This window comes from Wyeomyia smithii, chromosome 3 (genome assembly GCF_029784165.1).
Source record: "Wyeomyia smithii strain HCP4-BCI-WySm-NY-G18 chromosome 3, ASM2978416v1, whole genome shotgun sequence".
Taxonomy (NCBI): domain Eukaryota; kingdom Metazoa; phylum Arthropoda; class Insecta; order Diptera; family Culicidae; genus Wyeomyia; species Wyeomyia smithii.
In genome coordinates this window covers 80,712,592-80,725,472 of record NC_073696.1, presented here as the reverse complement: position 1 = coordinate 80,725,472, position 12,881 = coordinate 80,712,592, and the positions used below count along the sequence as shown (strand labels likewise).

The following is a 12,881-nucleotide window of genomic DNA, read 5'->3' as shown; positions in this document are numbered from 1 at the left end:
TGTTATGAAAATATGAAAAGTGGATCATAATCAAAGAAGGTATTGTTTTGATTATGGAGGCAAAAACAATACCTCAGTTATTAAATCGAACGCAAGTTCGAATGTTTTAAGTTTATATTTACAGCAAAAAACTCCAATTCGCGGATGTTTAATCAAAACATGCAACCGAGCGGATTTACGAAAAAGTCAACAACGATTGCATCAGCCGTGCACGGGCACGTTCGCGAGGAAAGAGACAGAAGAGCGGCCCGCTCTCGTGAGAAGACGACGCCGCGGGAAAATTCGGAGTGACCGGAGTAGCGGCGAATACTTAAGCTGGGACTTCAAGGAAGTCCGAGGTCGTTATAGTGATACCCCTCGTGAGGCAGGTGCCTACGTCGTTATAGATAGTCCGCGGTTCGTTTAGGTGTTAACTCTTAAGTTTTATTCCGCGAGGCAGAAGTGATGCCCGTTGTTTAAGTTTCGGTTTAGTGTTTAAGTGATTTAATATTTTTTCAACTTAACTGATAGATTAAAAGTAATTAAAATCGAGCAGATGTAGTGCAGTTAATCAAAGGACATATCACATCCAGCAGTAATAGTGTCTAACCACTCGGTACGTATTCCGCTTCAGGCACTCTGATAACACGCACTGAAAAAGCTGCTTTGACACTTAGCAGATTGAACGGCCGCACCAGATTTTGATTGCTAGGATCCAACACAGAATGTGTTGTTGTCAAAACCCAAACCAAACTTCATCGAAGCCCTTAACCGGCAAACCGAATTGTTTGCTGCAAGCACGGCGCTGCTGAATTATATGACCAACCGGCAAGTGATTTGTTTAAGCCGAAAGCAAATTCGAAAAGCCAGCTGCTTCTGGCGCAACCCGCTGCTGCTATTACTGCAATCCGTTACGCTACGGCTAACTAAGCATATTATTCTGGCGACCTTTTCAAGGAAAGCCAGCAAACGACCAATTTGAGGGCGTAATTTTCGTTTCAACAAAGCTTGATAATATACAATAGTTCACAATACTAAACCACGTTTTTCTGCATTTGGGCGGATGCGTGTATAATTTTCCAATCGATTGCTGCAAGAACGATCTTCCAGTTGGTCTCAAGGTACGATGCTGGCCTAACAAGCCAGTCGTCGTAGGTTAGAGTCTCGGCTCGGGAGAGACTGTTAGTGTCTAGCCCCGCAATTATCTTGTGCATTAAATAGTTGACTGCGAAGTCCGTGCATCAATCAACAAAAGGTCGATTTCCGAATCGGAATGTAGCACCAAGGCTTTGCTTGTTGCAATAATGATGGAAATAGGTTAAAAACAAATCGGTTTAGTGATGAAAAAATGCGCGGAGACGTGTACTATCATCAACTTTTCAGTCAAAATCTGAAGTTTCTTTGTAGATGAACTTAGTTAGTTCTAAGGTCTTTTTATATATTTTTTTTCTCTCAACTTAGCTGTAAGCTTAGACTGTAACTTCATTACATTAATTTTCGTAGAGGCGCTAGGGACGCCCTTTATAGGCTTCCAGGTTGCATACTTATGAAATAATAGAATTATTTTTCTATAAGTCTCGAGGTACGATGATGGTGTCAGTGAGCGCTCCAACTTGCCCTGCAGTAGAGGTTTGCTGTAGGATTCTTTACTTTTTTTATTTGAGTAGTTTGTATTTAAGCACTGATTGTACTAAAATTGTGTTTTGTTATGAATATTAAGTTCACTATCATTTTTTTTAAAAAAAAACAACAAGAACAAGAATGTTCATTTTTTAACATTTCATAAAGGTTGAGTTTGGAAACCACAATATAATTCACCACAAAATTTTCGATCGACAATGGTATCCTTTTTGAAATGTATACTGTCAAAGTGACTAAAAGCCATGCCAACGAAACTTGATAAGAAATATCAAGGTACGGAAGAAAGCAGAGTTGATCGGCATAAGACAGTAAATCTTTAGTAACTTCAGGCTCAGGAAACAAAGTTAATTGTTTTTTGAGTGTAAGATCATGAAATCACGCTTAGTTTTATTTGGTTTGTCAGGCGCTAATTCATATTCCACGTGGAAAGCCTAGCGGGGTTAAGATGATCGTGGAATGTGAATGGCCCCTTATTGTTTTTTCAAACACTAAAATGTAACTATGGCTTAGAGTTGAGCATTCTCACCCTCATTTATTTCACTGAAAGGAACTTTTTTTAAAAGAAATAAATTGATAATTTCAGAGGAGAAATATCAAATATGCATTTTTAGTTCAGTGGCATTAACACGCATACAGGGTGTTCAATGAGTTCGAATATACTTAAAACATGTGGTGAAAAATTAAAATACAAGATATTCTTTCCTAAGTTAATTTAATTGAAGTACTGTTTATTGAAAACCTTTACGACATATTAGCTGAGAGAATCGCACCGGAATCGATTATCCGGAATTCGATTATCAGGAATTTTTGACTCGATTATCCGGAATTTTATTTTTTTGTGATCGTTTTTAATTTTTATTCCGAAATTTTTACCTTTACCATCCCTTCTGGCATATTTGTGACCATTTATGTAATTTCCGGCATGTTTGGGACATGTTCGAATTAAGTGAAAATAATCAATGTCCAATTTATTTTTTTTTCTCAAGATTTTACCCCTTTTCACCTCAGAAATAATTTCTGGTTATGTCACTGCATCATATAAGTAGAATAAAAAAAGGAAATATTTATTTTATGTTCGTTAATAGCAAAAATGAATATTTTTTCTGTGATTCAATTATCCGGTAAACTCAATTATCCGGAATGATTTTTTTTTTGAAATTCCGGATAATCGAGTCCGACCTGTACATGTTTTTAACAGGAGCAACATCAGTTTTTATAAGGAAAACAAAAGTAGGTGGTCCGTTATTGGACGATAAATACTGTTCTCGAAACAATAAAAATGAGTGGCAACGAGTAATAGTTAAAACAGTTATTCAATGGTAGGCCTCAATGCGAATGCTTCACTGCTTCTAGAAAACAATTCGCAAGTGATGTAACGCTAGCATATAACGCGACACGGATACTGGAAGGTTAGTTAGTTATTCCAATCATGGACGTTACTGTATTTGATTGTTTTAATTTCAATACCTTGTCTGTATAGTGTGATTTCCGGTGGAATTTAATTATGCCACTCACTGGTTTTATTCTACACTGACCACTGTGACAGTTATTCGATTTTCGCGAAATGTGTTCTTCAACAGTTGCACAGTAGATTTTATACAGCCTCTGTATATCATATCAGATTCACTTTTCGAAATATTATAACAGCTCATCACTTTACAAGGTGGTTTTCGAATGGAATGACATGAACATGCAATTTATGAAATTCTTGTTTCTCAATTTGTAATTAATGGGTGCTTGGGCATCTCAAAGGTTTTAATTCTCATTATTTATTTGCCCAACGGTTAATGAATTTGATGTCCGCCTTTTTTCAGATGCCACGTTCAACATTCCAACGTTCCTACAGTCGAGTCTGGTATGGGGATAGTGCTCCGGATAATCCGTTCTATGGTGCAGGTTTCGGAATTGGCAGTGGACATTTATTTCATCATAATCAACTCCACGGTACCGGAAGACAGCCTTCTTCCTTTAGACCCAATCTACCTGGCAGTTTTTCCGAGCTGGATGAGGAAGAAGAGCTGAGTTCGCAACGAACACCGGAAAAACAAATTAACAGTACTCTGAATGGCAGCACTGGAAGTGGAAGAAGTCAAATCGTGTGGAATTTGGCGACTCGTCAGGGCAGCCCCGCTAGTCATAAAAGTCAGGTAAGAATGTTATAATAAAGCTCACATTGAAAAGTGTGTAAATTATACTTTTTCAATATTTCCATACAGGATTCGGGATTTTCTGACGCTGAACATTCGCCTAATATGCAATCAATCAATAGCAGTAATTGTAATGAGAACAAATCATCTCCGGATAAGTTAACGCCAAAGCGAACAATCAACGAACAATTATTTCAAAGGTCACCATCAATTTGCAGCGAAGCTCCAACCCCACCGACGGTCATCCGAAGACCACCAACAGTTGCGGCAGAATCACGCGATGAATTTATTGCACGCCGAATATCGTACAGTGAACCTAACTCACCCACTCTTCAATCGTCATCAGCGCCTGATGTATCACTAACCAGGAAGCTTGATTTTAGAGATGCGTTGCCGCTCGAAACTAGTCAGCTGAGCCAACGGCTCGGTATTGCCGAGGATGAAAGTTTCTCTTCTGGCCCATCATCCTTAACTTATTCTTACCAGTCGCGCAACAGTGCAAGCTCCTTGCGACGAGGTCGAGTCCTTACCAAATGTAGTCGAGTGAAACGCAACCTTTCCCAGCAGCTGCATGATTCCGACGAGGAAATGATCTCGCTGGACAGCAGTGAGCTAACGAATCTACTCAACCAAACTCTGGCTCAAGACGTCAGTTTGTCGGAGTTAAAGACTCCCGAAAGCCTTCAAAAATCTCCCATCGCCTATAATAACGAAACAGTAGTTTTCGGGTATGTTTCTCCCGATTCTAGCACACCAAACCACGATGAAACTCGCGGAAAAGAATTACCAACCTACGCTGATTTGTACCCGAACGGAACCTCTACTCCGATTCGATATCCACCAAAATTTTATCGATCTCTCCCGCCCACTCCAACGCGAACGCAACGGAACAGCGTCAAAATCTGTCCAACCAAACTAGTCGATAACTTTTATGAAGAACCCGATCAGAACCCACTGAACCGTCTCTCGAGCGGTAACGAGTTAACATTCACCGAGTACGAAAATCCCCTCCTCAACGGACACACTCCAGCCGTTCAGTCCTGGCTGGATGGTTTGCGGTTTTCCTGCCAGAGTGAAGTGATGTCTATTCTGCAGACTAAATCGATCAGCGTGGAAGCTACTCGGAACCTGAAAATGACATCTGCAACGGCCGTTAAGCTTATCAGACATCTGCAGTCGAAAATCACCGTGCTGCAGGGCGAATTCGAGAAGGTGGAGAAGGTGTTTGCGTCAATCAAACGCTACCAACAGCAGCAGGAGGAGGATGACGATGATGATGACGAGAAAGAAATCTACCAGCGAGCATCGCCGCTGGTTCAAAGTCTAGCGGCAGATATCTATCAGTTCGTGCAGAAACAGAAGACGATCGACTATTTTGGGAAAGAACAGAACGAGAGGGCAGATCATAAAAAGTTTTTGGAGAATAGTCAATCACTAGGGGATATGACGACGGATTTAAGAATTGCGGCTGCCAATGGCGAAGCATTCGATTACCGCTCTGTTGAAGAGGAAGTGCAGATCATCAAGCGTTACTTCCTGATAACGGTACGTTTGATTTTTAAGAATCTGGTTAAGGTGATTGTGGATGCGATCGAGGACTCCAAGTGTGATCTTATGTTACGTTCGAATCTAAGCTACGTGGCCACGCTGTCCAACCTGGACTATCAGGGTTTGGCTTCGTTGAACGATGCGTTCATCTCCAATGGTACGGTCCGTGCGTTACTGATCGTGTGCATGGACTCGAAGTTCTCCTCGATACGAGCACTGGCGTTGCGTGCTTTGGCCACGGTTTGCTCGACTACGGAAACCATTCGCCAGCTGGAGAAAGCCGATGGGATTGAAATATTGCGTGACATCTTGGTGGACCAACGGTCCAATCTGCGCGGTGATCCGGAGCTGCGGGAAGCGGTCTCGGTGTTGACACAGATTACCGCACCCTGGCACGGGGAGGAGCATCGCATCGACGGACTGCGGCAGCACGTGCATGCGATCGTGGAAGCTGTGACGGGTAAGTTGGTAGATAGGAGAAGAAAATTTTTATACGCGTTCTCAAACCTCGTGGACATTTATTGATATGGTAGCGCTTGATAGTTTTTGAATTCATAACAGACCCGCGTACCATTTTTTCTAGTCTTCTACTAGACACGTTTGCAATTCTGCTTGATCTTATTTTGAAAAAAAAAAAAAAAAGTTTGAATCGGAAACGTTTGCCACCTGTTGCTTCTTAGATTTAGGGAACACAACGGAAAGATGCCTTGAGGTCTCGAAATGTTGATACAGTAGTATTATAAATAAAATTGCAATCCTGTTTCAATCCAGAATGAAGAAATGATTAAATTCCATTCAATATTTAATCGTCTTGATAAAGACGGTTTATCAGTGACTTCATTAGGGGCCATCCACATACACGTGGAAAGCTTGGGGGGAGGTCCACGGTCCATGCAAATTTTTTAGAATTTATATGAGCGGTTGTCCACGGGGGGGGAGGGGCGGGGGTCAAAATCGTTTAAAATCTGTCCACGTGGTATGTGGATGGCCCCTTATGGTTGAAAAATTATGCCAAACTGTTGAATTTCCCCCCAAATTTGCGCTAGTCTGCTGTTAAGAAACACGTCACTTATTGTAACACGTGTTCGGGGCAAACTTCACCCGTTTATTAAGACGTTGGAGTGCAAAATCCGAAGAAGCTTTATAAGCATTTGAATAGGGCACATTTTCTCTACACTTTTCACAGCATGGAACCTTAAACAAGTAAGACGTAGTCCTACATTAAAAAGATTTACCTTATCCCCGACTTTAAAGCACATTTGAAAAACAGAATTAAATAAGGTGTGGAACACAAAAACATGTGTATTTATGTGAATGTGTGAACTTGTGTTCCAAAATACAGTTGAAGTTTTTATCTTTTTTTAAAGTGTTTCTTTAAGAGGAAACGGTAAAGCTTTCGCAGTAAATCCACTTCGGATATCACTCATTTTACATTCATCTTTTAATAAAATAAATCTTTTTTTTTGGCACAAAAGTATCTTGAACGTGTATCATTTGAGCCTGGTGTGAATACCTGCCTGTTAACTGTCTACTCAGTTATCTGCTTCCGTTGTCACTTGACGGTTTCAATTGCCATCGTCGTTGTTGTCGTCATCGCGCGCACCATCATTGTTTTTATGCTCGAAGGCTGCTACCGAAGGGGGTGAATTCTCCAGGTTCCAAACCCGGTAGAACTCCGGTGCTTGACCAGGGTGTATTTGCTCTTGAATGGTGGTTTGCTTGTTTCATTTGACTGAAAGCATCGTAATTTTCGAGACACTTTTCCCAAAATGATACCATCAGGGACAGTCGTCGGCGTCATCCAATTTTTTTCTCTTCCCGTAAACGCGGTGATTTTTTCCCCTGTAATTGACTGAAATTTACGCCTGTGGGTAAAAACCTCTTCGCAGTTGTCGTAATTTTCGTAATGGGATTGTATTATATCTGGTACACTGTGAATTTAATGGCTTGCATTTGGTCGTTTTGCTAGTTTTATCGTGGTCAGATTCTCATTCCAACACGCGTCCAATCGCATGAATTCGTTTGCTTGTTTGGGATGACAAATAGGCTTATCTGTCAATTTGACTAATTCACTCAAGCGTGTTTTCATTCTACCCCACAAACCGGTGCGAACGGCTTTCGTAGATCGCCTTTTCCACTAGAGCAAAGTTTACAGATAGTAATGTATTTTTCTCTATCCTGTTTTTTTCCCCGTAGAGATCGTCGAAAGGACGACTTGCTGTCAGACACTGCTGCTGTGCTCCGCCTGTCTGAACAATCTGACCAGGATCGAGGTCACTGCAGTTTACTCGCTGATGTCGCATCAGACGGCCATGAAGCTGAAGGCGGCCGCGGAGCGTCGTGGTCCTGGCGCATCGGTATTCCTTTTCGTAAGTATCCAACATTAATTCGTCTTTGTCCGTTGATTCTTCACGCCTTCGTCGGAGAAATGGTGAAGCAAAGTCATGTGTCTCCATTAGACGCAATTATTTTCCTGATGGAAATCGAATTATTCCAGCGGAGCATCATTCAATTAAGGCTCCGTTTTTTACTGCCATACGCCGGAGAAAACACTCACTTCCATACTGGGCGACTGCAATCCCTTCAATTCTTTTTCTCAAGAGACTCAGACTAGATGCGAACAGTTCGAGGAAAGAATAATATTTTTAATCTTCATCGCCGTTTGTTTTATAAACCGGACTCCATATGGGAGAAATTTCAACAAAATGCTAAGCCCGTCCCAAAGCGTGGTCTATTTTCGTCACCTTCAACAAGAAAACAACCAGCTCCACTGTAATCGACCATTTAATCAACATTGTTTGCGTTTTATTTCTCTAGCAGCCATCGCATCGCAGTGTGATGCATGAATAATGGGCGCAAATTAATTTTGCTATTAAAGTGTCACTTCCCGTTCCCTGAGGTGAACTCCAGCAGCACAGAAGATAGAATTGCTGATGTGAAAGCGGAAGCTGGCATTTTATGGTCCGATAGAGTTTTTTTTCCAGCATATGCTACCAAAGCACGTGCATCGCATTTATCTCTGTGTTTGTTTGTTGTTTTATTTTTGGAGCAGAAAAAAATGATGCTGAGGAATTCGTCAACGCCGGCATCCCCATGTGAATTTGTGTTATACTGTGGCTTTATATTTTGACGTGTGATTTTTGTAATGTTTTGCTTGGTTTGTCAAGCGGCTACGTAACATCATAGCAAGGCAGATATGCAGAATTATTTGTATCAGAGGGAACAGGGAAAAAACACATTGAAATGAAAATAGGCATCAGATGGGATTGTAAAAAATGACTAACTTGTGACTATAGCTAGTATATCAAGGCCATGTAAAAAGATACAGACCGAAACCTGATGTCTGTTTCCTAGTAAAAATTCTCAATTCGGTATACACTGCCAACTGGAGTCTAAGATCAGTATAAATCCATAATGTATAAATGTATAATTGAATAATTTCACATTTCGTCTTGCTACATTTCGACATTTTGGGATTTTGGTAACTGACATTTTCATGTTCGGAAATTTTGACATTTTAATATTTTGACATTCTGACGTTTTGATATTTTGACATATCGACGTTTTGACAAATATGATATTTTGAAATTTCGAATTTTTAAAGTTTTGTCATTTTACAATTTTAAAATTTTCACATTTTGACATCTCGTCATTTTGGTATTTGGACATTTTAACACTGACATTTTCATATTTTTTCACATTAAAAAAATATTCAAAAACAAAAAGTGATTTCTAAGAAATGATAGAAAATTTAGTTGCCTAACAAACCAAAATAGGTACACCCAACGCAAACGGGGAACATTTTACTACTTTAGGGCAATTTTTCATTACTTATTGTGTCTTATGACTGCGCATTATACACAAAGAGTAACAAACAAAAAGTAATAAAAATTATGACGGCCACACGCTTGTATGTGTTTCTGGAGGAGAACATACAGCCAAGTACCACAATGCATGTGTTAGCAAGACTTCACTCGCTGCATTTGTATTGATGCAACGATCAGATTCATTTTGCCCCCATCATCCACACATAATGAGAATCTCACCCGTCAACCTCAAATGTCTAACTAGAAACATTTTCGTTTCGTTCCCCAGTGTTTACTTGAAATGGAAATATGTAATACTGTCTGACCAGAGTTGCCGAAGTTGCGAATATTGTTCTGGATGGGCACAAGTTTTATATTTATATATTTTTTTTATATATTATATTTTCAAACAGGTCCAAATGAGTTTCCATGAGCCAATGATTATGTGCTGTAGATAGCTTGCAAGAAAGCGAATGTTTTTGTTTTTCTCTAACGCAGTTTACAGATCGTGATGTCATTTTAGGGCGCATTTCAAGTCTTTGAAATCATCAACGTTTGCATACTCTATGACGGAGAAAATGCTGCTTGGCAGCTCTTGTCATATTTTTTCTCTAATCCGTATGCGAACTAATACACGCACACCGGATGAATTGGAGATTGAAGAAACATGTAACATCTGCACCATATGCGACGGTGTGTGATTTTTTTTGCTTGAGATGGAAAGGGAGCAGTTTTCGACAAAAAAAATCTTGCATGTGGTTGAAACGACCATTATTAGATAGTCGTACTCGCACAACACGTGCTAAATATATGGCAGTATGTGTTATTACTTGACTGGGGAAGAATTTTATTGCCTTTTAAGTAATAGGTTTATTACCCAAAAGGCAATTTTGCGCTATTGCTTCTAAAGTAATAAGGAAAAGTTTTGCGTGTACCGTGGAATGGGGTGAAATTGATCAGTGGGATGAAATTGATCACCTGAAAATTCGTGATGAAAAATACTAATCAAAAAATATTGCTCTTCAAACAGTAGGCATTGTCCTTACACGCAACTTTTGCATGATTCACATACCTGTCAAAGTTAACCCTTGCATGCCCAGTGCAATTTTTCATATTTTCGAAAAATTCTTCTAACTCAGTCAAAACTCAATCAAATTTGATCAAACAAGTTTCCAAATAACAAAAAAAAAGTATTGAATTTATTTAAAGTAATCTTAGTTGAGGGTTAATTACGTTAAATTTGAAAGAGTAAAGTTTGATAAAAGCTCAAAAAATGTAATTTTCAACAATGATCATTCCATACCATTAAAGAAATACTGATAAATTCGCAGGAAACCACAAAGATTTTAATTTCAGGGCTAGGTTTGAGGTTCTGCAACAAACCAAATTGAAATCGGTCTAACAACGACCAAATAAGAGCAAATTTAGCAATAGGCAGCTCGTGAACCAAAATAAACAAATTTTAATCTGAAATGTCGTTTATTCGTTTCCAAACTAGCTGTAAATGATATTTTTCAGTACAGAAATCATCATTTATCTTCAGCATATCGAAAAAAAAACCACATTGTCAAAGGAATGTATGGATTTCAATGGTGATCAATTTCATCCCAATTTATCCCATAATACCTTCTAGAATTTTCGGATTTATTTCATGAAGTAGACGATAGAAATTTCACCAATAGCCATAGAGGTTTACTGGAGTACATACCAGTACTTGTTTTAAAGTTATACTATTTCTGGAAAAATGTACATGAAGCTAGCTAATTGGAAATTGTTATAAAGATTGATCAATTTCACCCGGTTCTAGGGTACTTTTAAAAAGAAAATTTGTTTTTTTTTTCTGAGTGTTCGAGAGCCGTTTGAAAAAGTTTTGTTGCAACAACTTTTTTAACTTGAGAGTGCCCGCTTTGGTTTGTTCAGAAGAGTTTTATACAGCTAAATTGTTCATCTTAAAATTTTATTTTGAGAGGATCCATTTTTTAATACCATTTCCTGTTTCTGAAAAATCTCAAAAGTAAGAAAAGTAAAACCACGTCAAACATGAAAAAATCTTCGTTAGAGAAAGTTTATTCCTCAAGATTGCTCAGTCTGGTTTATTTGGAAGAGTTGTAGGCAACTGTCTTTTTAAAAAGAATTTTAGATGCCCGATTTTTCAGATTTTTTTTTGGGTTTTAAAATAATTGTTTTCAGTGTAGCATTTTCAAATCAATGTTTGCAATATTTTAGAATGGAAGCTCAGACAATTCCCTAGAAATCATCTCCGAACAACTTTTCGCTAATTATTTTCATTACCGTATTCTAGGCGAACACAAGAATGCCCGTTTCGATAAGTTCAGAAGAATTTTGGGTAACTCAATTTTCTATCTTTAAAATATATTTCGAGAAAAATCTGAGATGACCGATTTTTTTAATTCACATTTTATTTCTAAAATTTATTTTTAATCAGTGTAAGATCTCAAATTCAATTTTGTCATTTTTTTCTATTGACTTTTGTTGTATCTCTAGTCATTATAATTCAGATATACCTACCGATTTATAAAAACCTAAATTAATCCACCTAGCGGTCAGACCCAGCCTTTCTCATTCAAACTTTCATTTTACATGAACGCTTCAATCCAATAAATGTATATTCACTCTTTAGGTTCTAAAATAATGATGTTGTAATTGATGATGTATAGATACATATAAAAAAATGTAGTTCGGTCTGTCTGTTTGATCCATATAGGCTCGAAAACTACCGAACCGATCGACGTGAAAATTTGTATGTAGGGGTTTTTGGTCCCGATAAAGGTAAATAGTCCCTCTTCTGGAAAGGAGGGGTCCAATACAAATGAAACATAAATTTCTGCACAACTCAAGGACAAACCAAGCAAATGAAACCGAATTTGGCATGTGGATGTTTTGAAGGGTAACAAATATGTCCACAATGGTTCGACGCCCCTTCCTCTTCTGGAAGCACATGTTTCTGCACAAATTTCTGCACATCTCGCGAACTAGTCAACTAAATGGGACCATATTTGGCAGGTGAATGGTTTTAGTGGTAACAAATATGTTCCATAATCGACCTCAGGCAACATTTTGGATTGTAAGATGGCAACTTCCGGTTTCTCGAAAAAAGCCAAAAATGGACGATTTCCACCCAATGTAATAATATTCGGATAATGAATGATACAGAGGAGCTAAAATGGACCACAGATACCATTTTGAATTCTAAGATGGCGACTTCCGATTTCGGTAAAACAGTGGCAAACGACCAAATACCATCCAATATGGGTATTTCTGGAATCGTAATGATTATGAATACCATTATGAATTGTAGGATGGCAACTTGTGGTTTATGGAAAACAGCCAAAAATGGCCGATTTCCATCTAACATGAGTATCTCTGGATCTAGAATGATACATAGCAGCTGAAATCGACCGCAGACCTCATTTTAGATTCTAGGTTGGCGACTTCCGGTTCTTGGGAAATAGCCGAAAATCATCGAATTACACCCAATATAGGTGTTTCTTTAGCCAGAATGACGCTCAGAGGCCAGAAATTATCTTAAATACCAGTTTGAATCCAAGATGGCGACTTCCGGTTTGTGGAAAACAGTCTAAAATAACCAAATACCATCCAATATGAGTATCTCTGCAGCCAGAATGATGCAATGAGCTAACAATTGACCTCAGGCACCATTTTGAATCGCTGAATGGCAACTTATAGGAAACAGTCGAAAATGACCAAATAATACTCAATATGGATATTTCCGTAATCG

At 38.8% G+C, this 12,881-nt stretch overlaps 1 protein-coding gene across 4 annotated transcripts in view; it reads left to right on the top strand.

Moving 5' to 3' along the window:
* Positions 1–12,881, top strand: part of LOC129726866 (uncharacterized) — a 100,592-nt gene that overhangs the window by 75,524 nt on the left and 12,187 nt on the right. For all 4 annotated transcript variants that reach the window (XM_055684035.1, XM_055684036.1, XM_055684034.1 and 1 more), the window contains 3 exons: positions 3,435–3,767; positions 3,837–5,775; positions 7,512–7,684. In XM_055684035.1, coding sequence (XP_055540010.1) covers positions 3,435–3,767; positions 3,837–5,775; positions 7,512–7,684 — 2,445 coding nt within the window. The remainder of the gene's footprint in view (positions 1–3,434; positions 3,768–3,836; positions 5,776–7,511; positions 7,685–12,881) is intronic.